This window comes from Hyperolius riggenbachi, chromosome 1 (genome assembly GCF_040937935.1).
Source record: "Hyperolius riggenbachi isolate aHypRig1 chromosome 1, aHypRig1.pri, whole genome shotgun sequence".
Taxonomy (NCBI): domain Eukaryota; kingdom Metazoa; phylum Chordata; class Amphibia; order Anura; family Hyperoliidae; genus Hyperolius; species Hyperolius riggenbachi.
The window spans coordinates 422,532,302-422,555,973 of NC_090646.1; the positions used below are offsets into that span (position 1 = coordinate 422,532,302).

Genomic DNA, 23,672 nt, shown 5'->3' on the forward strand with positions numbered 1-23,672 from the left:
ACAGTACAGCCCGGAGGACGTCCGATGACGTCAGCGTGCACCAGTGAGACGCAGATTGGAGCGCAGAAGAAGCCTGGCCACCGGCCTGGCCAGGTTGGGGGCGCCACCGGAGACCACCGGGAGCCTGCGGAGCGGCGCTGAGGGCACCTCCTGCCTGCCACAGGCTGGAGGAAGCCCCAGGTAAGTGGATGTGGATTTTAATTTTGTTTCATAGTCCCTGAACCTTCCCTTTAACCTTCAATAAAATGTCAAACACTAAAATTTGCACTCGCATAATTTGTTCATGTCTGATGGCTGCCAGCGTGTTCTCTCAGCTCTCAAAGCTTGGCCAAGGCCAAGTAAAATCTGGAGATACAAAAACATTTCACTAGCCTATTTCACTTGGAAAACCCGATCCGGTCAAGATATTTAAAGAGACTCTGTAACAATTTTTTCAGCCTTAGTTCTTCTATCCTATGATTTCCTATGCCTGTTCTAATGTGCTGGGGCTTACTGCAGCTCTTCCTAATTACACTGTCTCTGTAATAAATCAATGTACCGTATCTTTCCTCTGTCCTGTTTGTCGGGCTAAGGCTTTGATTGTGTGGAATGTGCAGGGCTGCTTGTGATTGGTAGAAGCGATACACACCCTCTGCAGGCCCCCTGCATACTCACACACTATGCTTAGCTGAGCCTATTAGAAGCTGGTTAGTTTGTTTGTAAACATTGCCTAAAACTGTTAATTACAAGCCAGGATTGCAGCAGAGAGTGGCAGAAACAGCACAGAGGGGCACAGGAGAAAATAAGGAATAGAATGGTATGCTTTTTAGTGTAAGAATATTAGAGTACAGATTCTCTTTTTTAAGACAAAGCTTACTGCTAGATCCGGGCAGGGGGCAGCAGCATCAGGTAGCGTCCATTTCCACCTCTCCCTTTATCTCCTACAGTATGTGCTGTATAACAGCACTTTCATTTCCATGACCTTTGGGGTCACAACGCTGCAAATGCAGTTCTGTGCTCTCCTCTGAGAGCATAGAGCCGTGATTGGCATGGAGGGGGCAGGAAACCGGCAGAGGAGGGCCAGTGAGATGGCTCTAAGAGGCGGGAAAGGCGCGTTATGCAGAGTTTCTTTCCTACAAGGGACAACCCCTTCCCCATTACTCTGCTGAAAATCTCCTTGTCACCAAACTCTTAGTGGAGGGGGAGGGGCTGTTGGCAGAGTGGAGGGATCAGAGGCCTGTCCTTCAGGTGGGAACATGCCTTGGTGTCCCATTTTTTTTATATATTAAAAACTGCCTCTGGCACACTTTAAAACGTTATCCACCATAACACTGAACCTTTACAAGGGGCTTTTTCACCAAGGGTTCCATGATATTTTCAGCACTCACGCAGGACTAATTTGTCCCATTTCCCCATTTTATTTAAGGTTTAGCACACCATTGGAGCGCTCTTTCATTTTCCATTTCCTAGTCTACCTGGAACCACCCAGTACAAAGAACTCCACCTGGAGCAAAGACCTGTCTTAAAGGCAATATATGAGAATACGCTACCTAACCAGCAGCACAGAATAACTTTTTGCCCTTTGCGCCTGATGTGAAAATAACTAGCCTGTGACATTGCTGCCTTCTATGCTATCCTTTTAGGATTTTTTTTTTGAATTACTTTTTAGTTCAGTTTGTGAAAGGTGTTGTTGTAAATTAGCTGAAGCTGACTGCAAACTGGTGGTAAAATGTAGCATCAGATTAGATGCCCTATAAAGTTTAGGTGTTTCTGATTTATGATAAGCATGCAGAAGGATGGAAGGCACCTAATATTTATTTCATACCTATTTAAGTTATCTAATGATCAGATCCTGTCTTCTGTGCTGTCATTATCTTTACAGCTATGCTTATTTTTATATACATGATGAAATGTAGACTAAATCTGTGTCTGGTTACTATTTGCAGAGTACAGTTATTATAGATGTGTGCACAGCTATAATAGTCACATTTACTTGAACTGTGCATGCAGTATGTTTTTTTTTTTTTTCCCCGCTTTCACCATGTACCGTATATACTCGCAAGCAAGCCGACCCGCATGTAAGCCGACCCCCCAACTTTCACCTGAAAAAAAACAGGGAAATATGATTGACTCCCATATAAGCCGGGGGTAGGAAATGCTGGCCGCCTTATTCCCCTAGTGTGTCCCAGTATAGCTAGTATAGTGCCCAGTATCGCTAGTATAGTGCCCAGTATCGCTAGTATAGTGCCCCAGTTTAGCTAGTATAGTGCTCAGTATAGCTAGTATAGTGCTCAGTATAGCTAGTATAGTGCCCCAGTTTAGCTAGTATAGTGCTCAGTATAGCTAGTATAGTGCTCAGTATAGCTAGTATAGTGCTCAGTATAGCTAGTATAGTGCTCAGTATAGCTAGTATAGTGCTCAGTATAGCTAGTATAGTGCTCAGTATAGCCAGTATAGTGCTCAGTATAGCCAGTATAGTGCTCAGTATAGCCAGTATAGTGCTCAGTATAGCCAGTATAGTGCTCAGTATAGCCAGTATAGTGCTCAGTATAGCTAGTATAGTGCTCAGTATAGCTAGTATAGTGCTCAGTATAGCCAGTATAGTGCCCCATTATAGCTAGTATAGTGCCTCAGTATAGCTAGTATAGTGCCCCAGTATGGGTAGGTGGGTGGGTGGGTAGGTGGTGCCCCTCCCCGGTCCCCCCGCGGCCGCCGCTGCTATTACTTTAGGCGGCGCCGCTTCCTCTATCCCCGTCCTGCTCCGATAACTAACTCATTCACAGCAGCGCGCCCCTCGCTGCTGTGATGGCGGAGGAAACCATAGAGAGTGGTTCCCATAGTAACGGCATCGCCGCCACAGGAAGCCGCTCTCTATGGTTTCCACCATCATCACAGCAGCCAGGGGCGCGCTGCTGTGAATGAGTTAGTTATCGGAGCAGGACAGGGATATAGGAAGCGGCGCCGCCTAAGGTAATAGCAGCGGCGGCCGCGGGGGGAGCGGGGAGGGGCAGCACCTACCCACCCACCCACCTACCCATGACTCGCAAGCAAGCCGACCCCCCAACTTTTGGGCTACTTTTGGGGGGTGAAAAATTTGGCTTGCTTGCGAGTATATACGGTAACTGAAACCAGTTATTAAAGGGGTTCTTCCGCAAATGAGGAAAAAAAATAAAAAGTGGTTTATGCATAAACTATTAAACCTCCTTCTAAAATAGTGTAAAAAGTTTATTTTTAAAAATGAATGGTTTCATCAATACAACATGTAATGTAAACAGTGAGGTATGCAGTGTTCTCCCCAAAATCTTTTTCCAGCCGGGTGGCATGAAATAGTAGCCGGGTGGCATGAAAAAGTAGCTGGGTGGGGCGAGTTGATAATGCAGGGCAACTGTGCTTACAGCATAGGAGGAAATGAGGAGGTGAACCGATGACAGCCGGGTGGTCACCAAATCTAGCCGGGTGGAGCACCCGGCTAAAAGAGCCTGGGGAGAACACTGGGTATGAAAGACTGGGAGGCTAATCCATTTGTTAGGGGTGTTTTGTTTTTTTTTTACTTTCTTTTCACAACCATAACTACTGCCTAAATAGTTTTCAGTGGTATAACCCACTTCTAGCAGGAATCGCAGTTATAGCCCGAAGGGCTCCGCTGAGCTGCTGAATATGTGTTTACATTCAATCAGATGCCTTGCAGAGACTCCTTTGTGAAGACAGTCATAAGCTGCTGGGAGAATGAATCAGTCCCATCTACACCATATGATTCTTTGTCAGATTTGATTCAATTTGATTCAATCTGACATGTCCAATTCATGATTCAATTCAATTCAAACTGAATCGAATCATGAATCGGACATGTCAGGTTGAATCAAATCAATGAATCGAATCAAATTGAATCGAATCTGACAAAGAATCATATGGTGTAGATGGGACTGATTTTCCCAGCAGCTTATGACTCTTCAAAAAGGAGTCTCTGCACCAGGGGTCTGGTTGCCTAGCAACAATGTAAACACATATTCAGCAGCTCAGCTATTAGGGCTATAACGGCGATTCCTGCTAGAAGTGGGTAATACCACTGAAAACTATGTAGGCAGGAGTTATGTTTATGAAAAGAAAGTAAAAAAAAACAAAACACCCCTAACAAATGGATTAGCCTCCCAGCCGTCATCCGTCACTATTTACATTACATGTTGTATTGATGAAACTATTCATTTTTTAAAAAAACTTTTTACACTATTTTAGAAGGATGTTTAATAGTTTATGCATAAACCACTTATTTTTTTCCTCATTCGCGGAAGAACCCCTTTAAGGGCGAGGATGGAAAGTTCAGTCACATGAGTGACTGTGTGTATTTGTTCTTGATATATGAAATCAAAGAAGATGCCAAAGTTTAGTTATCCATAGAAATCCCTTCTTTTTTTTAATTAGTTTGTCTAATAGTGAAAACACATGGGCTGCTGTGATTCTAGCTCTTTCAAATCCTAGCCTTTTCTCTCAGTAAACCTAAAATACTTTGAAGGGGAACTGAAGAGAGGGGTATACGGAGGCTGCCATGTTTATTTCCTTTTAAGCAATACCAGTTGCCTGGCAGCCTTGCTGATCCTCTGCCTCTAATACTATTAGCCATAGCCCCTGAACAAGCATGCAGCAGATCAGGTGTTTCGGACTTTAAAGTCAGATCTGACAAGACTAGCTGCATGCTTGTTTCTGGTGTTATTCAGATACTACTGCAGAGAAATAGATCAGCAGGGCTGCCAGGCAACTGGTGTTGATTAAAAGGAAATAAATATGGCACCCTCTGTATACCTCTTACTTCAGTTCCCCTTTAAGGTCAATTCTCCAAAGCCATGTATACAGGCTAGATTATACACTTCTGTAGCTGCCGATAAAGACAGCCTCGGGTGAGAATCTAGCTCCTGTCTCCCCTCATCATGTGAGTGAGCGGTCCACCTGGTGGATCAACCCAGCTGAACACTGGCCAAGGACATTGTTCTCCCCACTCACCCCACTTGCTCTGTGCTGCTCTGTAGTACACTACTCTGCTGGCCTTCTTCCCCATTCCTCCTGCATAGCAACAGAGTGCATCTCTATCATCCGCCTGTACAGCCTTTACCATAAACTGTCACCCAAGGGACCAAGTCCTGTTACCTCCCAGGCAACAATCCTTGTATGTGTATATGCGGCTTTGAGCTGGAAAACACTAAATGAGGCCTTGTCCCAGCTATTCATGTTGCTGTGTGCATTTCCGCAATTTTGAGTGTGGAGTCGCACTTGCTTGGCTTCCATCAATTTCAGATGGTCAGGTGTGCAGATCTAATAGTCCCGGAGACCATGGGACTCAAACTGTGGCAAATGAAGAAAAAGATCCGCACCACCTTCAGAAAAGCTTAGTCTGTTTTATTGGAAAAAAACATACAAATTTAAAAAGAACTTTAAGGCAGGACAGTCCACTGTTTCGGGCTCCTGCCCATCTTCATGCTGCCTAGTGCTTTGTGCTTTGTGCTTTGCACAGCAGTACATTATTGCAGTACACTACTTGATGCATTTTGGTCCACAACACAGTGCCGTCCCATTCTCTGTCACTGAATGGAGTCAACACTGCAATCTTGAGAAATGCAGACCCTGTATTGATGTGTAAATGCACGGCCATCTGCAATGTAAAGTGGAAACAAGGTACAAGTGATCCTGGACACTTTTTTTTGTTTTCTAAAATCCAGTCTGAAAGGTAGCAACCCTGCCATGTGTCCTATCACAATATAGCAGAAGTTGCTGCAAGATTACTTTTACGATTAGAGTTTGTGCTATTGCACCAATGTACAGTAACCTTATACTAAAGTTGTAAGCACATTTGCGCTATCTCTTTTGTTTTTGCTCAGAACTTTTCTCAGTAAAAAAAATATTGTTAATGACAAACCAGGTTTTTGCTGCAGATGCATGAGCATGACTTAAATAGCATATGTACTAATTAGCCTTTACAGCAACTCCTACTGTTTTGTGATAGAATACTATAAAAATGGCAGAGAATTGTTAAAAATCCAGTCCACTTTTGTTTTCTACTGTCCACCCTTCTGAGAATTTAGGCAAGATTTATCAGCAATGCAGCTCTTTCAAATACATGGGAAATATTTACATATCTGGTATTTTTCCAAATCTCATGAATATTTTATGATCTCAAATCTATTTGGGATTGTGCATCAATCATGGTTTGTGTGATGAGCCGTTGTGGAATTCTTGGGTAAAATATTGCTGCTCTGGGATGGCGTTTCTGGCCTGTGTTTTACCACACTGGGGTTGTCAATTCACCCATGATGATGAGAGTAGGATACCTTTTATTGCCTAATGTATTTTGGTTGCATGACAGTGAAGACTTTTGTATCCAAAAAAAAAAAAAAAAAGCCCTGGTATAGAAGAATGCTTTCAGAGCTGAAATCCTTTGATAACAACCCCCAGCTTTTACCATTGAGCTCTGTTGTGATTTCCATTTATGCCCATGGAAAGTGAGCATTGGGAATTGTATAAACACGTGCTGTAAGGGCAAGAGATTGAACAGTGGAAAATTTTTCACAACCACATTTAATTTTTTTTTTAGTTTTCCAGTGCACACGCATTGCTGTGTTTTGCAGATCGTTTGCATTGTGATTATCATAGACATTGTGGTGGCCCATGTTCAGTGAAGTGATTTAGGTTTTACCCCAAATACAAATGTAGTCACTGCTGCATTTTTCCTGCATTTGCGTTTAGGCCTCTTACACAGCAGGACGTTGCGTTTGATGCGACTTTAAGGTCGCATAACGTGCCCCTAATGCAACGCATTGAAAGACTACAACTTGGACGTTAATTAGCCCTGCATTTGGTGCGCGTTTTTCGTTGCACAGTGATAGAACGAAAACAGCACATGCGTTAAAAAAAAAAAGAGAGAAAACATTACTGAGCATGTGCAAACAGTCTATTGCAGCTAAAAACGTGTATAACGCATAGCATGCAGCACTTTCATTTAACGTGCAGCGCTAGACACCAACACCAACACTGCACTGTGAACAGCCCATTGATTTTTCATTGCTGTAAGTTATTGTGCGTTACATTTTGTTGTAACGTGCGACTTTAACGTCACACTGTGAAAGAGCCCTTAACCTCCCTAGTGTTCTGGACGAGCCGAGCTCGTCCAGAGACGCCGGATGTCACCGCTCAGGCCCTGCTGGGCCGATTTAAATAATTTTTTTTTCAAACACGCAGCTAGCACTTTGCTAGCTGCGTGTTTGAGGCAATGGCGGGCGCTCGCCGCCCATCCGCCGCTACCCGACGTGAAAGAGGGCCCCCCTCCGCAGCCCCCGTGCGCAGTCTGGCCAATCAGTGCCAGGCAGAGATGAGGGGTGGATCGGGACTCCCTATGACGTCACGACATCGATGACGTCATTCCGTTCGTCGCCATGGCGACGGGGAAAGCCCTGAAGGAAATCCTGTTCAGAACGGGATTTCCTGACGGGCATAGGCGCAGGCGGCGATCGGAAGGGTGGGTGGGAATCGAAAGTTAGGGGGGTATCATGTAGCTAGCGTAGGCTAGCTACATGATGAAAAAAAAAATTAGGTTTAAAAAACCATGCGCAGCCGTGCGGCTGCGCATAATCAAAACGCCAGGGAGGTTAAAGTACACCTGAACTGACAGGGATACGGAGGCGGCCATATTTAATTTTAAACACTACCAGCTGCCGGGCATCCCTCTGATCTTTCTGGCTGCAGTAGTGCTAAATCACACACCTGAAACAAGCATGCTGCTAATCTAGTCAGACCTTAGTCAGAAACATCTGATCTGCATGCTTGTTCAGGGTCTGTGGCTACAAGTATTGGAGGCGCAGTATCAGCAGGACAGCCAGGCAAATGGTATTGTTCAAAAGTAAATGAATATATCAGCCTTTGACATCCCTCTTAGTTCAGGTGCTCATTAAGTCAATGGGAGCTCAAGAAAATCAATATAAAATGTAGTGCAATTTCCTGAATTTCCTGAATTGTCTAAAAATGCAATTGCACTGTAAAAATAAATAATGCCATAAATATCACACCAAGATGCACAAAAACCCCACTTTGGTATTAATGACAAAAAAAAAACAACAGAGATCCAGTTTATTTGTGATCACGATTTGCAGTGAGAAATAAGTTTTAATTTCACATTCGTAATATTAGGGTGGTTAATGTGTTTTATCTTTTTGTTTATGTAGGCATCTAGATGAGTAAGTTTTGTATTGCACCTTTTTAGTCAATTCCTTTTTATTAACCTCCTTAGCGGTAACCCTGAATTAGGCTCGGGGTTGGAAATCACAGCCCAGAGCGGTAACTCCGAGCCAGACTCGTGGTAAATGCCATGAGGTCAATGCAGAGCAATGGTTCGCAGCAGGTGTTTCAACTCACTTCCCCGGGGATCCAGATGCCGGCAGCCATTCTTCTTCCTGTCCTCCGAGGCTCTGCATTCCTCTGGTGAGATCGCCACCTGTCGTCATGATGACAGCTGACAATCTCACTATAGGGTTACATCGCCACCTGGAGTATGGAGGGAGAACTGCAGCGCTGGACCCCATGGAGGGGAGTAAGTGCTGGGTCTGCTCCAGGCTTTGTCGGCATGATTTCTTTTTTGCCGGTTTAAGGTCTGAAAGGGTGCAAACAATGTACCACTTTTAGACCCTAAAATCTGGAAATAATCATACCTCCAGGGGGTTAAAGCCGGCTTACAGTAATTATTTTGCATAAATAAGTTTCTTTTTAGCCCACAATGTTTTTTAACTCTGTTATTCTCAAATGAAAATTAACGTACTGACATTGTTTGAAAGGTGGAATTACGCCATAACTGGTATTCTCGAAGTCAACGTGAAGCCACGCCTGAATATGTGGTCATGGAGGCACATTAGGAAGCATAGACAGCAAACGAAAAAGTACAAAGAGGTTTACAAAGCCAAAATAACCTCAAAGAAACCAACAGAGGATGTTCTGCACATGGCTGAGGTGCTGGAATTTTATTGTGATTTCTGTCTTAAACAATTGTTTGTTGAACACAGTGTAATACTTTGGTGTTATTCCCTCTCAGGAACATGAAAAAACTCTGGACATATTTTGTATCACTCTAGCAAGACAACAAGCTGAAGTAGAGGTAATAAATGACCTTAAACATTTATATTTACACAGGGATTGAACAAATCCTTTTAAGTTTTGTGGCCAAGTGTTTTGTTCTTAGAAATGAGTCATGCCTTCACTGACATTACAGTAGCCTAAGGCCTCTTGCACACTGCAGGCGATTCCGATTCAGATTCCGCTTTTTAATCTGTTTTTACATCCGATTCAGATTTGCAGTGTGCAGGGAGAAAACTGCAAATCGGAATCGGATGTAAAAACTGATTAAAAAGCGGAATCTGAATCTGAATCGCTTGCAGTGTGCAAGAGGCCTTAGGGTCTGTTTCCACTAGGTGCAGATTGGATGCAGAATGGATGCAGAAAAACTGACTCCAATGAATGTCTATGGGCCAGTTTCCACTAAACGCAATTTTTCTGATGCAGATTTTCCCATAGGCATTCATTGGAGTAAGTTTATCTGCATCCATTCTGCATCCAATCTGCTTGTAGTGGAAAGAGGCCCTTAGGTGGTTGTCAGTAAGAAAACAGAGCCACTGTGAAGCCTGTAATAATACACTTAAGGGGCCGATACACACAGCCGATTTTCTGACGATCGATCGAAATCGATCGCAAATCGATTGACCGATCGATTTGTGGCCGATTTCGATCGATTTCAATCAATCTGACATGTTGGAAAATTTAGGCTCATCTCTTGAGATGGCTTATCATTTTGCATTGGACCTAATGGAAATCTGATGGCAAAAAAATGCCATCAGATCGATTTTCAATAGATTTCATACTGAAATCTATTGGAAATCTGTTCCTAGTAAAAAATGTTCCTAAACACATCAGATAGATCTGATGATCTATCTGCTGCTAATCTAACGAGTGTATGGCCACCTTTAGGGAGCTGTATTGCTGTGCTCACAGGAACTATGGTGAGGGCTGCCACAGTGCCTGTGAATGCATTAACTGCAGCTTATCAGAAACTGGTCAACCAGGACTGCATAACAAATACTGTAAGTTTCGCTGTACAGTTCCAGGGGTGGTTTCTGCAGTCAACTGCACAGCCTAAAAAAGGTACCTATTACATATAAATGTCATTGTGAGGTATTTATTACAAGTTGACAAAGGTACTTATTCTGTATTACAAGAGACACTTTGTATATAGAGTGAGAGAGCGCAGTCTGACATGGTCACACAGTATGTAACAAACAAATGTTTTATTATGATGTGGTAGGGAGTCAAAATTATAGTAGCTCTTAAAGTTACTTTAGTTCCAAATAGTTCTTTTTTTAAGTAGTTTTCACTGAAAACTTTTTTTTAATATCATTTCATTAGTTTCCACAGTTTGTACAGTTCCTGTACAGATTCACTTTAAAGGCTGGTTTAGACGAACAGCTGCCAGCATCCGTCCTCGTCCAACGCCGGGAGTGAACGTGCCCCGCTTTGAAATGTATAGCAGAGGTCATCTCAATGCATTTACCATTGATTCCGCAAACATCTCTGCTAATCGAAATTCTTGAGAAGCTGCAAGTAGCATCCAGCTGCAGTTGCGTTCAGCAGTTTCATGCCCCCCCCCCCACCCCCCATCCATAGGGCTCAAAATGCAACAACGGGACAAGTGGGAACCAATGCCAATCACACACTTTTATGCTCTGTGACAACAAAGCATTTAGCATTGTGCTGTCCATGTGAACCAGCCTTTAAAGCAACAAAATGCCTAAACTCAAAGCAGTTATTCTAGCGGTTGAGCATTGGACATAAACATTAAAGAGACACTGAAGCGAAAAAAAATATATGATATAATGAATTGGTTGTGTACTATGAATAATTACTAGAAGATTAGTAGCAAAGAAAATATTCTCATATTTTTATTTTCAAGTATATAGTGTTTTTTCTAACATTGCATCATTCTCTAATATGTGCAGATTACACAACACTCAGCATTCAAAATGAGTCTTTCAGAGCAGTCTGTGAACTATTGAACTCTCCTCTGCCAGAGGAAAAGTAAATAGTTAACTAACAGTTGAGATAATAAAAGTCAGAAAACAGCTTTCTCCACGACTTTTGAAAGTCGTAGAGATAATGGCTTTTTTGTATAGAGATAACAACTGGAGTTTCTTAACTCTTCCTGTACCGGAAACAATTAGACTGATGTATCTGATCTTAATGTTTTATTTCTTAGCTGTACTACACATATAAATCATAATATCATAGTTTTTTTTCGCTTCAGTGTCTCTTTAAGGGGGGATGGTGAGCATGCAAAATTGCTCATTCTGTCATTTTATATTGGTCCAGGCAAACAAAGCTGGTCTTAAAATATACAGACCAGGAGCAAAAGATGAGGACAACAACTCAAAGGGATGGTTTGGCTGGATGTGGGGCTGGTCTGGAGATGGCACAGAAAAGAAACAAGAGACAAAGTCTGGAAGTAAGTGTATTAGCATTATACAATTTTTTTCTCTAATGTCTTTGTAATGTTTTCTGAGTGTACTCATGAAGATTATCGAGTAAGAGATTACAAAGCAGTGACTACATGCAAAGTGCATTAGAAGAGTGACCACACTGTATTTACATCAGTGAAGGATTACTTGATTGCTTTCCGTAAGAGGCCAGGCACACTCGCTCATTGCTCTACAGTGCAGATGGCTGTGCAGTTTCCAGACACCTGAGTTGCTCTCCTCTACATCGCTGATATAATTTCGCTATACTGAATGGGATACCACAACTTTGTGCACACAAGTGCAACTTGCTGCTGTGCATGTTGTGCATTGTCAGAATGCCCTGCTGTGCACTGATGTCCTTGCATATTGCACATTGAGATGCTTTGCTGAAATTGCCTCAGAAACACAGCTCCTTGTGCAGGTTGTGTTTCTGAGAAATGTGTTGGCTGTGCTGTCATTTTGGTGCCTTCTTGTAGTGCCTACCATTATTTTTCTCTCTTTGTTGCACTGCCATTCATTATAGTGCCTTTTTAATATTTCCTGTTATTATTCTGTCTCCTGTTATTGTAGACCTAGTTATAAGTGATCTCCATTATTTTACCCCTTGGAGGCTCCTTATACAGGACCTATTGTGGTGGTCTCCATTTTACTACCCCATTATAGTGGCCTTCATAATTGTGCCCCCCTGTAATAATGTCTGTGCTTTTATTGACCTCTGCTATAATGCTTCCATTATATTGCCCATTATACTGGCACCTGTAATAAGACCTCTATTAGGCCTCTTGCACACTGCAAGCAAATCAGATTCAGATTCAGATTTTTAATCTGTTTTTACATCCGATTCCGATTCAGATTTTTAATCTTAACTGCATGCTGCGTTTTTTGATCCGTTTTTCTGTTGAATGTATTCAAGGAAAATCGGAAACGGAATCGGAATCGGAATCGGAATCGGAAAACGGATTTGCAGTGTGCAGGGAGCCTTATAGTGAAGTTTCTCTAAGTATTTTTCTTGTGCAATTTAAATTGCAATGTTTTTTCTTTAAAGTGCAAATATTAAATATATGCTTCACTGGTTCGTGTTCCATGGTTTTTAACCCTTAAAGACATTTTTGGCACTTTAGCTGTGTTGGATTGATACAGCTGTAACTTGCACTTACATGCACATTTGGTGTAATACATGTTGCATAAATGGCTACATATTCTGTCACCTGAAAAACTGTACAGCACTGTTTTGTGACAATTGTGGACAGTGAGGCAATGCAATTGTGAAAGGGTCTATAGGACTGCATGCATACTATCTGCCTTCTCATATCATTTGACCACTGCATTTACATGCAATGCAGTAGACTCAATATAAAAGGGCTTTCGCCCAGGATTTTCATTATTGTGTATATTTTCATTATTTGCTCTGTCGAATTTCCCAGCTTTATGTAATGTTTAATCTTGCAAAAACTTTAAAAAAGAACTCAGTTATAACTAGTACGTCAGAGGATGAAGTGTCAACATGATTCTCAAGGGTTTTACAGACTTAAGGAGTCAGCATTATGACTTTGCTTTTTGAAGGTCTGGAACACCTGATGACTTCCGAAGAGAAAGCAAAGTTGTACGCAGCGATTGGCTACAGTGAAACAGCAGTTGATCCAACACTACCAAAAACAGTAAGCAAAATATATTGTGTGGCACATAAGCCTCCAGCTGCATGTAGAGTAAAGCTTACACATTTTTTTGTAAATTAAACTGCTCTAGTATTGAAAAAAACACTGTCACTTCAGTTCAGCTCCTTGCATTTCTTATGAAATACCACCAATCAGTCTCTAGGAAGTATAGTATGTTTATTTACTGTGCAGGAGACAATAGAATGTCTGTCGAGGAAGGCTCTGAACAGAAGTTAATAACTCCAAATTACACATTACAATCATTCCTCCTACCTAGACCCTGATTGGGTCCTTACAAAATATCTGAGCTAGCTATTGGAACAGCAATATATCATAAAGGAATACATGACTACTTATAAATACTTAAAGAGTAACTGTCAGGCTGCAGAAGCTAATTTAAACCTCTATTCTCCTGTGTTAAACAGTTTAGAAGGAAGCCCAAAAGCCATTAGTGAAGATAAAAATCTCAGTTACCTTTGATGTGTGCTTATCTTAAAGGCTGTTATAGACCCATAAGGACGCAAGCCGCATACTAAACTGCAAAGCATTCTGGGGCCCTCCCCTCGGCTGCTAATGAGACGTTACAGCAGCTTCTAATCAGTCCAGCGCGTAGCACTGATAAATCTCTGGGCAGAGTACACTGCAGGAGTCAGCTATTGTTCCTAGCCACATGGCTCATTAATATTCACTGCACACTGTGTTGTTCAAGTACCAGCTTTTCTGTGATCAGGAAGCAGGCAGGACATGACGACACATTTGACAGAAAAACATGGAGCCTGCCATGAGCTGTCAGGAGCATCTATCTCTGCATATACTATATACAAATTCTGTGAAATCCAAACGTGGACAGTGAAATGCATATGTAATGTAAGTACAGCCAATCTTTAGCTACTGATATATGTGTTTATTTTCTCTGAGACCTTATACCTAACAGCTCCTCTTTAAGTAGATGAGGTCAGTTAGTCGTTAGTTATTAGAGGTATTTGTTTTAGCAGTAGCTTGTTTAAGGTTATTTTGACTGGTGAGATTCACACAGCGCCATTCTCTTATCTACAAGACAGCACAAATCATCCCTAGTAGCACTTTCCAAACACATGGAACTGTATGAAGTTTAAATGTATAGAACAAAGAGAATGTGGAAAAATGGCTTACAGGTGCCATGTTGTTATAATACTATATATTTTACCCCACATTAATGATTAATGTGAAGGTCTATTTCAGCTTGAATATATGTACACAAGACTAGTGTTGGTGTTCAAATTATGCCAAACACTGCACTTCAGCACCAAAGCTAGTGGAGGGGGTCACAGGAGTTGCGGTCCACATTGCACTTCATGTGACTCTGATGAGTCCACCTTCCAAGCCGGAAGGAGAAAGCATTGCAGTTTTGTGAAGGTTTACGTAAAATGCATGTGAGTGACATCCCTATAATCCTCTATACTAGCTTTGGTGCTGGAGTGCAGTGTTCAGCATAATTGGGTCACTGCAGTATAGAAGTGTGTAGGTGTGCTGCTGGTCAGTTGATTAGGGCTCTTTCACACTAGGTCCGGAAACTTAACCATGGCTCAGTTTTTAAAACTGGAGCCACGGATAGCAATGTTAAAAATAGCAGCCGTTTTCACCCAAACAAAAAATGGATCCGTCTGCGTTTGTGGTAACCCGTTTTCAAAACCTGAACAGTAGGTCCAGATCTACTGCATTTTTCCGCAACGCTCATGGATCCTGATACACGCAGGGGTAGTGGAGGGCAGTGCAAAAACGGATCTCCCTCTACACAGGCTATTCTTGCACACAAAACGGAGGGAGATCTGCATTGCCTACTGCCTGCTTCTCCCCTTCACATAACCCCAATAGGTGTCCCCCAGGTAGCCTGAAGGGGTAGCAGCCAGGACGGGGGAGGGAGCGGGCGCAGCGGCAGGGAGGAGGGTCGCCCCCCCCCCCTCTCTCTCACCTGGGTCCTCCAGTCCCCGCTCCCCCTCCATCTATTTGTGGCAAAAGTGTAGCGAACAAGCGAGAGGGAAAGTTTACCTTTCTTTCTCTGCTCGCCGTGTGACTTCCGGCAATGCCACCCACTAGAGGGCGGCATTGGAGGAAGTCATGGCGAGCAGAGGAAGTAAGGTGCTTCCCTGCTCACTCGCTCACCACACTTTTGCCGCAAATAGCTGGAGAAGGTAGCGGGGACCCAGGTGAGGGAGGGGGGCCACTCCCCCTCCCCGCCGCTGTACCTGCTACCCCCGCCCTGGCTGCTACCCCCTCGGGTGCAATTTTATCTTCACAAAACTTTTTTTTTCTGTATAATTTCTTAAAGTACTCCTGAGGTAAATGGATAAATTAAGCTTTACTTACCTAAGGCTTCTTCGAGCCTTTAGAACCCAGGTGTCGAACTCCAGGCCTGGAGGGCCGGATCCATGCCACTGTTTAGGATGGACTGAGAAAGAGAGGAATTTGTTCTACCTGATGGACCACACCTTTCCTGATTCAGACCCATCAATTAATTTGAGCTGTGTCAAAAATGTGTGAGGACCTCGGCCTTCTAAGGACCGGTTTGACATCTCTGCCTTAAAAGTAATTTGTGTCCCTCACTGCAGCTTCAGTCCTTTACTGGGTCTCACTGGCACCATCTAAAGGATCACCAATTGGCGATAGTTTGATGTGCCCATAGCATCAGCTGGCTGCAAATTGAAATGGAAAGACATATTTTTAAAAACATTACAAAACCTCTTTCCAAGCACTGCATTGTTTTCATACCAACTTTCAAAGAGAGTGGCCATTCACTTAAAAGAAAACAAATGAAACCACTAAGTTAATATAGCTTTTTCCTTTGGATACTTGCTGAATGTTGGGGGTTGACAACGAGTTGATGCATGATTATGGAAGTTATATTTGCAAATTTGTTAGGCTTGAAAATAAACCAATCGATTGAAGCCGGGGTGCGATTTTTATTGGTCCGTTTTAAAGCTGCATAAATGAATTTGTTAACCTCCCTGGCGGTATGATTCCTTCCTGATTTTAGAGTCTAAAAGCGGTACAATTTTTTCATGTGCTTTTAGACCCTAAAAGCAAGAAAAAAATCATGCTGCCAGAGTCTCTGCAGCAGCACCAGCTCTGAGATCCAGCATTGTAGTTCTCCCTCCTTCCTCAGGGTGGCGCTGTAACCCTATAGTGAGATTGCCGGCTGTCGTCTTGACTACAGTTGGCGATCTTACCAGGGGGATGCAGAGCATCCGTGGACAGGAAGAGGAATGGCCTCCAGCATCTGGATCCCCTGGGAGGTGATTGAAAACGACCACTGTGCGCAGTGCTCTGCATGGACCTCCCGGCGGCTACCATGAGTGTATCGCTCTGAGCTGCGGTTTTCCTCCCCGAATCTAGCTCGTGGTTACTGCTAACGAGGTTAAATTAAGCTCCACTTTCTTTGAAAATTGCTGCTAACATATATCAATGCTCTGCATTTTTTGTAATTAATGTTATTAAAAAGTGTCTTATTTCAATTTTACAGCTAGCTAAAGCTATAGGCAAAAGCTGTATTAAACCTTGGTCGATAATCTAGCATGCGTATGGGACCTCCCCTCATTGACAATCCCTCCTGGCTATATGACAACCATCATAAGCATAGAAAACATATACTGAAGTTAGCAGTTATCTTGAGGACAGATCAGGAAGTCAGGGACGGTTCTTAATCATCTTATCCCCATCTGGAATCTCTAATTTTAATAACTGTTTATTCAGGAAGACCGGAAGGAGGAGGAGACTCTTTTTCAAACAAATTTGATAGTCCAAATTAACTTGGTTTCAGTAGTTCAAATTGAATTTTGATAATTCAGTAAACCCACAAATAACTTCAGTAACTGAGCTTTGTGTGTGTGTGTGTGTGTGTAAGATCTGGTTTTTTTTTTTCTTCTGGGGGTAAGGGGGGGGGGGGGGGGGGGAGAGAAATGCTGTCTTATTTGTTATCTTTGAACAATAAAATACAATCCTGTTTCACTGTATTTCTTTGTGCAGTCTCAGAGCTTTGTTAGCTATTAATAAGCATAGATGTATTCTGAAAAGAATTGCTTTTCAGTTCATTATGAAAAGCGCATCACACTTATATCATGGTGAGCTACGTGCCTAACTTTATTATTTCTTTCCGTCCCAAGTATGAAGCAGTGGTTTTGTGTGTGAAATTGCTAAGTATGTCTATTCAGTTACAAGAAGACAAAGGAAAGCAGGAACTGATTAATCTGGCTATAACTGACTTGAGCTCTGTGCTCAAACAACGTCCGGGAGCACAAGCACTTAGGTAAGTCGTAAGGATTATGCCCTGTACAGTCGTGTTTTCCTTTTCACTTCAGTGAACTATCAAAAATAATTGCTCTATGTCAGTGGTTTTCAACTTTTTCGACCCAAGTACCCCCTACCGCAATTCAGCTCCAGCCAAGTACCCCCCCTACACACACACACACACACACTCTCTCTCTCTCTCTCTCTCTCTCTCTCTCTCTCTCTCACTCACACTCACACTCACACTCACACTCACACTCACACTCACACACACACACTCACACTCTCACACTCTCTCACACACACACACACACACACTATAAATATGTATGTATATATGTGTGTGTGTGTGTGTATGTATATATATATATAGGTATAGGTGTCCTCATTGTAGCCACAATTTCTCCAAGACGATCCAGCACAGCTCTTTTAATCAGAAGATTATTTTATTGGATCATAAAAATACAAACATTAAAGCTGCATAGTGGCTACGGTCCACCGTTTCGGACCATCACAGTCCTTGTTCACGGCACACAGCCAAATGAACAACTGCAGACATGCTCTTTATATAGTCAAAGCTCCAACAGGGCAACCAATCAGAGGAACCTATGCAAATGACTGGACCTGATGGGGAACTACAGGGCTTGTCCACAAAGGGTACCGCCCTCCCACTCCATTGGTCAAACATTTTGAAATTCATGATGTCACAGCAGGAACATAAATAAAGTGTAAAACTGTAAACGAACGAACACCGAGCGCTGCCCGCCGCCGCCATGGCAACCACCATCACATGACAACCAATGCGGAAGGACGTACGCAATGACGCCTCTACTGGCGTCCTATTGCCACCGCGACGCTCGGTATTCGTTTGTTTACAGTTTTACACTGTATATGACACATTCAAACCCATGCCCTCTGCATCAGGATGCCCTGGGTTCCTCCCAGGATCTTTTTAGATGTTCAACAGGTGCTATAGATCAGAGTTAGAAATGTTTTTATTTATATGTTTATGTTCCTGCTGTGACATCATGCATTTCAAAATGTTTGACCAATGGAGTGGGAGGGCGGTACCCTTTGTGGACAAGCCCTGTAGTTCCCCATCAGGTCCAGTCATTTGCATAGGTTCCTCTGATTGGTTGCCCTGTTGGAGCTTTGACTATATAAAGAGCATGTCTGCAGTTGTTCATTTGGCTGTGTGGCGTGAACAAGGACTGTGATGGTCCGAAACGGTGGACCGTAGCCACTATGCAGCTTTAATGTTTGTATTTTTATGATCCAATAAAATAATCTTCTGATTAAAAGAGCTGTGCTGGATCGTCTTGGAGAAATTGTACGCTATACCCTGTGGGTACAGGGGTGGATCCGCTGCACGCCTATTCCCCGACATCGCTAGTGTGCGGTCTTACACATCTTTGTGGCTGCTGACTTTGTACCCGGAGACCTGCACCATGATGGATACGGACGGAGATTTGGCCCCGGAGGGCAGCTCTTACTCCCTGACACAGACACAGAGCATCTTGGCGTTGGCTGAAGGGGGCGACACTTTTCTCAATCAATCAGACGCCAAACTCATCAAGCGCGAAATTGAGACCCTCCGCAAAGTAGAATCTCATATGATCTGCATGCTAAAACTTTAGCAGAATATCATAAAGCTGGAAGAATCTCAAGATCTGTAAGAGGGAATGTACCACCTATGATGTTTCCTGGTGACAAGGAGTTTTGCAAAGGATGGGAAGGGTTCTGGAATAAAGCCGCTTTTGATTCCATGTTATTCACGATTGTGAGGATACACCGGGAACTACAAGTGATTGATGATAAAATTAAAGCTTTAAAAACGGAACTTCGCCATGCATTAACAGGGGAGGAGTATGATCAATATATGGAAAGCCTTGATGACAAGATGGAAACTTTCCTACACTCCCAAGAAGATACAAAACGAGCGAAGTTCAAACGAGATATCTCGGATTACACCAGTGGTTACGTATACACGTGGCAAAAGGTTCCCAACCCTGCAGCAGGCAGGGGAAGAGGACGCGGCCGACCCAGACCCCGCAACCCTCCCCGCCCAAAAGGTGAAGCAGTAGGCAGCTCCGCAGAGGAGAGTAATACTTCTGAGACCTCGATACCATCGGGGGACTCCTCACCTGCCAGTACAGGAAAAGGAGCCGCAGGGGCGGCAGGAAACACCGGTCCAAAAGGGAAAAACAGGAGGGATCCAATGCAACTACGCCAGAGGAAAACGTAGTCTCCCTTGTTGTGAATATCTCAGATTCACCCCTCAGTGTGATCGAGGAGAGGGTGCTTAATTTTGGACTTTCTTTTTGTCCTACCAATTTTCCCAATTTCTTTCTCTTGGATATCGAATTGCACAGTTTTTTCAGATCAGTGAAACTTAAAAATTTTTTCAGTAATCTCCCAGAACATCCAGTTGCTTAGGAAGTTGAAGAACATGGTCTTTCTCTTAAGAACACTGGCCTTGGGAATAAGAGTGCGTTCAAGCCACCCTCCAATCCTGCCATTGATCTTTTTATTTCTAATGTTAAAAGAGAATTGGCCACTATTGAGGCAGAGTGCAAAAATGGCCAACGGAGAACTGTGCCCAATCTAACTAGTGAAGAACGTCTAGCAATTAGTAGTCTTCAGGAACGGAAGGACATTACGATTCGTCCAGCTGACAAAGGAGGGGCGGTGGTGGTCCTTAATACGGCATATTATGTGGAGGAGATATATGCACAGTTAGCTAATGGTGATGTATATGAAGAACTGCCTTGTGATCCCACATATCGAGTACAACAGAAACTTAAGGGATTTGTGGATAATGCTGTCGGCCAGGGCATTGTGGAAGAGGACTTAAAACAGTTTTTGATTAACGAACACCCTGTAGTTCCTCTTTTCTATACATTGCCAAAAATACATAAGGACCTCCACCCCCCCCCCCTCGGACGACCCATTGTGGCCGCCGTGGACTCTGTGTTCACTCCCGCGGCACAATTTTTAGATAAAGTGCTACAACCATATGTCACACAGCTAGATTCCTATATTAAGGACACAGGAGGTTTTTTGAACAAACTTGCCTCCATTGAGCAGGTAGAGGGAGAGCTGTTGCTGGTCACCATTGATGTCGAGAGCCTCTACACCGCCATCCCACATGCTTTTGAATCTGATTTTGCGGGAGAATTATTTTTCTTTTGAAGGTCGATTTTTTTCTGCAGCAACGCGGTACTGCCATGGGGTCGAACGTGGCCCCTTCTTACGCTAATCTTTTTATGGGTCTCTGGGAGGAGGCCTTTGTTTATCATGACCCACTGTTCACGATGTACGCCAAAGGATGGTGGCGGTACATCAATGACATTTTTTGTTTGTGGGCGGGGCCACGTTCGACCCTTACAGCGTTCGTTGAAAATCTACATAGCAAGTGCAGACACATTCGTTTGGTGGTCAACGCGGACCGGGAGAAGGTGTCCTTTTTGGACACGTGTGTCTTTAAGAAGGATGGGAAGCTTAGCACGGACCTGTTCGTCAAGAGTACGGACAGGAATTCGGTGCTTCATTTTGACAGCTTCCATCCACGTCATCAGGTGGTCAGCATCCCTAATAGCCAGTACGATCGGGTAACGAAAATTGTTGGTGACACCCAATTGAGGGAAAGAAGACTAGTTGAGATGGGCAGAAAATTTCAGTCTAGAGGCTATCCCCCTGATACATTAATGAGATACCAAAAGAGAAAGAATAAGTTGAGAAATAGGGCTAGGGATGAGGGACGAATAGCATTCGTCTCTACCTTTAATACTATCAGTGATGAGGTACAACGTATTGTTATGAAACATTGGCGCACCCTTAAAGATTCCCTCCCACATGTTCCTGAATTCCAACAGCCTCCTTTATTTTCCTACAGAAGGGCCCCCTCTTTAAGATCCAGGCTTGTTCACTCTGACCCTAATCGTGGATCTAATATACAGGTGCCCCGCGTGTGTGGTACCTTCCCTTGTCTCAGCTGCCACATGTGCCATAGCATTATTAGAGGTGATGTTTTTTCTCACCCTTCCTCTGGTAAGAGATATGCGATTAGAGGTCGCTTTTCTTGTTGTTCACGCTTAGTTGTTTATATGCTTTAATGTCCGCGTGGCAGCTGCTACGTGGGAAAAACCACACAGGAGCTCAAAGATCGTGTTTCCAAACACAAATCCAATATAAGAGGTAGAAGCTTGGATCATGCAGTCTCAGAGCATTTTGTTCAATTTAGACATGATGTTATTCAGCTTAGAGTCCAAGTTATTGATGGGGTGCCCCGTGGGTTTAGGGGTGATAGGGGTAGAGAATTGTTAAAAAGAGAGGCACGTTGGATTAGGGAATTGGGGACTATTGGTCGTGGGGGATTAAATAAGGAATACGACTTACATTTTGTATGGTAGATGTTCTATGGCTCTGGGTTTGTTGTTTGGGGGTGGGGGTGTCCTTTGGGTTCCCTTCTCATTGTCACTTTTGTATCATAGGTTCTTTTGCACTTTTTTATTATGCATTATTGAACTAGTGGTGTTATTTTATGGGTTGAGTCCAGGTCATCTATTGATAGCATTGGGCATGCGTATTTTTGTCTGTGTCTGTTCCGTATTTTTATACGCGTACTATGCGTCTGTTTTTCCGCATCGCGGTGGCAATAGGACGCCAGTAGAGGCGTCATTGCGTACGTCCTTCCGCATTGGTTGTCATGTGACGGTGGTTGCCATGGCGACGGCGGGCAGCGCTCGGTGTTCGTTTGTTTACAGTTTTACACTGTATATGACACATCCAAACCCATGCCCTCTGCATCAGGATGCCCTGGATTCCTCCCAGGATCTTTTTAGATGTTCAACAGGTGCTATAGATCAGAGTTAGAAATGTTTCTATTTATATGTTTATGTTCCTGCTGTGACATCATGCATTTCAAAATGTTTGACCAATGGAGTGGGAGAGCGGTACCCTTTGTGGACAAGCCCTGTAGTTCCCCATCAGGTCCAGTCATTTGCATAGGTTCCTCTGATTGGTTGCCCTGTTGGAGCTTTGACTATATAAAGAGCATGTCTGCAGTTGTTCATTTGGCGGTGTGGCGTGAACAAGGACTGTGATGGTCCGAAACGGTGGACCGTAGCCACTATGCAGCTTTAATGTTTGTATTTTTATGATCCAATAAAATAATCTTCTGATTAAAAGAGCTGTGCTGGATCGTCTTGGAGAAATTGTACACTATACTCTGTGGGTACAGGGGTGGATCCGCTGCACGCCTATTCCCCGACATCGCTAGTGTGCGGTCTTACACATCTTTGTGGCTGCTCATTATAGCCAGGCATGGGTGCCTCCAGTATAGCCAGGCATGGGTGCCTCCAGTATAGCCAGGCATGGGTGCCGCCCAGTATAGCCAGGCATGGGTGCCCCCCAGTATAGCCAGTTATGGGTGCCCTTAGTACAGCATGGCATGGATGCCCCCAGTATAGCTAGGTATAGGTGACCCCAGTATAGCTAGGTTTAAGTACCCCCAGTATAGCCAGTCATGGGTGACCTTAGTACAGCCTGGCATGGATGCCCCTAGTATAGCTAGGCATGGGTGCCTACAGTTTAGTCAGGCATGTGTGCCCAAAGTATAGCCAGGAGGGGATGCAGCCCAAAACGGGGGAGCATGCCCACACATAGCGGCGGGAAGGGGGTCCACTCCCCCCCCCCCCCCCCCTCACTTGGACTCCCTTGTCAGTGCTTCCCCCTCCGACACACATTAATAGCAGTGGTGGCGGCATGGTAAAAGGAACGCACACTTACTTCTGCGTTCCATGCCGGAGGTCCGATCTTCTCTGAGCCTGACACTACTTCTTTATAAACAGGAAGTAGCGTCATCGTGGAGAGAGAAGGACCTCTGGCGTGGAACGCGGAAGTAAGTCCGCGGCCTTTTTACCATGCCGCCGCCGCTGCTATTAATGCGTGTCGGAGGGGGAAGCGCTGACTGGGGATTCCGAGGGGGGGGGGGAGTGGACCCCCCTCCCCGCCGCTATGTGTGGGCATGCTCCCCCGTTTTGCTCTGCATCCCCTCCTGGCTGCGTACCCCCAGCTATGGTCTAGCGCTATAGATACTATGTTAATTAACCGTGATACTTCACTAGCACGGCCACTACTATGTTAATTATTGCAGTCGGGATACTTCACAGCAGCACCTGGCATTTAAAGGAGCGCACATTGCTATGCATGCAGTGCGCGTAACTACGGAAGGCACGCT

General features: G+C 43.8%; 1 protein-coding gene across 1 annotated transcript in view; it reads left to right on the top strand.

Annotated features, from left to right (window-relative positions):
* VPS13A (vacuolar protein sorting 13 homolog A) overlaps positions 1-23,672 on the top strand; it is a 192,671-nt gene that overhangs the window by 60,383 nt on the left and 108,616 nt on the right. Inside the window, exons 13-17 of the mRNA XM_068236705.1 lie at positions 8,790-8,961; positions 9,044-9,106; positions 11,368-11,500; positions 13,077-13,171; positions 17,308-17,450. Of these exons, the coding sequence (XP_068092806.1) occupies positions 8,790-8,961; positions 9,044-9,106; positions 11,368-11,500; positions 13,077-13,171; positions 17,308-17,450 (606 nt within the window). The remainder of the gene's footprint in view (positions 1-8,789; positions 8,962-9,043; positions 9,107-11,367; positions 11,501-13,076; positions 13,172-17,307; positions 17,451-23,672) is intronic.